The sequence below is a fragment of the Centrocercus urophasianus genome, unplaced genomic scaffold (assembly GCF_019232065.1).
Source record: "Centrocercus urophasianus isolate 14NV4802_14NV808 unplaced genomic scaffold, USGS_Curo_1.0 seq_17, whole genome shotgun sequence".
Lineage (NCBI taxonomy): Eukaryota > Metazoa > Chordata > Aves > Galliformes > Phasianidae > Centrocercus > Centrocercus urophasianus.
The window spans coordinates 7731826-7734840 of record NW_024884722.1 but is presented as its reverse complement, the minus strand read 5'-3'; the positions used below and the strand labels follow the sequence as shown (position 1 = coordinate 7734840).

General features: G+C 55.0%; 1 protein-coding gene across 1 annotated transcript; it reads left to right on the top strand.

Annotated features, from left to right (window-relative positions):
• Positions 1-113: 113 nt before the first annotated feature.
• ADRB1 (adrenoceptor beta 1) lies at positions 114-2714 on the top strand. Its single transcript, XM_042818410.1, has 2 exons — positions 114-1382; positions 2246-2714. Exons 1-2 carry the CDS (start codon positions 114-116, stop codon positions 2426-2428), a joined length of 1452 nt encoding a protein of 483 aa, XP_042674344.1. The 3' UTR covers positions 2429-2714.
• The last annotated feature ends 301 nt before the right edge of the window (positions 2715-3015 follow it).

The following is a 3015-nucleotide window of genomic DNA, read 5'->3' as shown; positions in this document are numbered from 1 at the left end:
TGGGCCGGCGGCGCGGCGCGGGGCCCTGACGGTTCCGGGGCGGCGGCGGCAGCGGCGGCGGCGCCGCCTTCCTGCATGCCCGCGGCGCGGCGCGACCGGAGCGCCCCGCAGCCATGGGCGATGGGTGGCTGCCGCCCGACTGCGGCCCCCACAACCGCTCCGGAGGTGGCGGGGAGACGGCGGCGCCGACCGGGAGCCGTCAGGTGTCCGCCGAGCTGCTGTCGCAGCAGTGGGAGGCGGGCATGAGCCTGCTGATGGCCCTGGTGGTGCTGCTCATCGTGGCCGGCAACGTGCTGGTGATCGCGGCCATCGGGCGCACGCAGCGGCTGCAGACGCTCACCAACCTCTTCATCACTTCGCTGGCCTGCGCCGACCTGGTGATGGGGCTGCTGGTGGTGCCTTTCGGGGCCACGCTGGTGGTGCGGGGCACCTGGCTGTGGGGCTCCTTCCTCTGTGAGTGCTGGACATCGCTGGACGTGCTCTGCGTGACGGCCAGCATCGAGACCTTGTGCGTCATTGCCATCGACCGCTACCTGGCCATCACCTCGCCTTTCCGCTACCAGAGCCTGATGACCAGGGCTCGGGCCAAGGGCATCATCTGCACCGTCTGGGCCATCTCCGCCCTGGTGTCTTTCCTGCCCATCATGATGCACTGGTGGCGGGACGAGGACCCTCAGGCGCTCAAGTGCTACCAGGACCCGGGCTGCTGCGACTTCGTCACCAATCGGGCTTACGCCATCGCCTCGTCCATCATCTCCTTCTACATCCCCCTCCTCATCATGATCTTCGTGTACCTGCGGGTGTACCGGGAGGCCAAGGAGCAGATCAGGAAGATTGACCGCTGCGAGGGCCGGTTCTATGGCAGCCAGGAGCAGCCACAGCCACCCCCGCTCCCCCACCACCAGCCCATCCTTGGTAACGGCCGCGCCAGCAAGAGGAAGACGTCTCGTGTCATGGCCATGAGGGAACACAAAGCTCTGAAGACACTAGGTATCATCATGGGGGTGTTCACCCTCTGCTGGCTCCCTTTCTTCTTGGTGAACATTGTCAACGTCTTCAACAGAGACCTGGTGCCAGACTGGCTCTTTGTTTTCTTCAACTGGTTGGGCTACGCCAACTCTGCTTTCAACCCCATCATCTACTGCCGCAGCCCGGACTTCCGTAAGGCCTTCAAGAGGCTGCTCTGCTTTCCCCGCAAAGCCGACAGGCGGCTGCATGCCGGCGGCCAACCCGCCCCGCTGCCCGGGGGCTTCATCAGCACCCTGGGCTCCCCTGAGCACAGCCCAGGGGGGACGTGGTCCGACTGCAACGGGGGCACGCGGGGCGGCAGTGAGTCCAGCCTGGAGGAGAGACATAGCAAAACATCCCACTCGGAGTCCAAGGTATAGGGGGGTGGGTTTGTGGGGCCAGACATGGCTGGGGGACACAGGCAAGGGACGAGCGGGGAGAGAGCCCGTGTTTACTGATGAATAAAAGCAGGTGAATTGTATTCGACATACCTCATCTGAACCTAAAGCAAACAGGAAGCCCACTGAGCGGAGAACGGAGCAAATAAACAGCCTGTCCCAAAGCTAACCAGGTTATATTTGGGTCGGAAGGAGGCTTAGCTGTGTCCCATCGCATGGGTGAGTTTTCCCTGGACGCTGCCAGTAGCTGCTGGAGCAGCAGGAGCAGTCCTGTGATGCTATGATTCCATGAGGCTGGGCAGTGGCTGGGGCTGCACCCCTAGGGCAGCAGCAGCCCGAGTCGTGACCCCGAGGGCTCTGGCAGTGGTCCTGCACGCACACGGCAAAGCAGCTGACCTCCAACTGAGGTTGGAGCTGCAGGTGCTCTGCGCTTCAGCTGCCGAAATGCGAGAGCTGTCCGAAACCTGTGGTCACTGTGCTCCCCTCTTCTGCTGAGCAGAAGTGATGACAAAGTTAAGAATGAGGAACACAGATCTGTTTTTAAAGGGAAAAAAACCAAACCCCGAACAACCCGAACTCTTCTGCTTTTTGTTTTGTTTTGTTTTGTTTTTTTCTTCCCCTCTGCATCAGCAACCAGTGAGTTGTTGTGCTTATCTCTTTGGCCAGACAATAGCGGTCAGGCTGGGAAACTTCTACCTCAAACTGTGCATATTGTACAGGGGAATAAATGGGCCGTGTTTATATTAAACAGCATATTTGCCTACAGTTAGGAGTATTTTAGGGGAAAGGGAGAGGGGGGAGTTAATGAGCCTTCTGCAGCTTGTTCGTTGTAATTACAGATGGAGAGGGAAAAAAACATCCTGGCAACAACAAGATTTTACTGCACATTTTTGGGAAACGGCGACAAAGCTGTTTTTTGCACAGTATTAAGGATTGTAAAGTTATTTGAAGATGCTACTTGCACATGTCCACACACACACAAATTAAAAATGAAATGGAGGTTTAAACAACACCAAGCCTGAAAGTGATCTCTGTTTTTGTCTGATCTGTTATGGGTTTATTGAGAGAGTGACTTTTTATATTATTTTATGAAGGTACTGTAAATACATCCGTATTATAAATTAAAATATCTGAAGGGACTTCTATTATTTTTATTTCCAAGTGCCCGCGTGAATCTGCTGTTATTTTAGCACTTGTGTGTCGTTTCCATTCTCCTCTGTGTGTGTTTTATAACCTATTTATACTCTGGTGCAATTTACTACTGTGTAAGTAATTAGTCGATGTGCAATAAATGCCATTGCAGCACAAGCAAGCGTGTCTCTATAGGTTTCGAAACAATACCTGCCTATAAAGGGAAGAGCAGTGTTGTTTTTCCCCAGAGATGGCTCAGATTACCAACAGAACTTATCTAATGGCTTTGCCTGACGCGGGATTGTAAAACCGTGTTTGAAACCCAACTGGCTTGCGTTCCTGTTGCACCAAAGTCTGCCGACTTCCCTTAGAACCAGTGCTAACAACAAGGTGTTTCCAGCCTGATAATGAGGACGCTCGCTTTCTGTAACCGTGCCTTTTGGGGTTGTATTCATGCTTTGTTAGAGGCAGAGAGTCA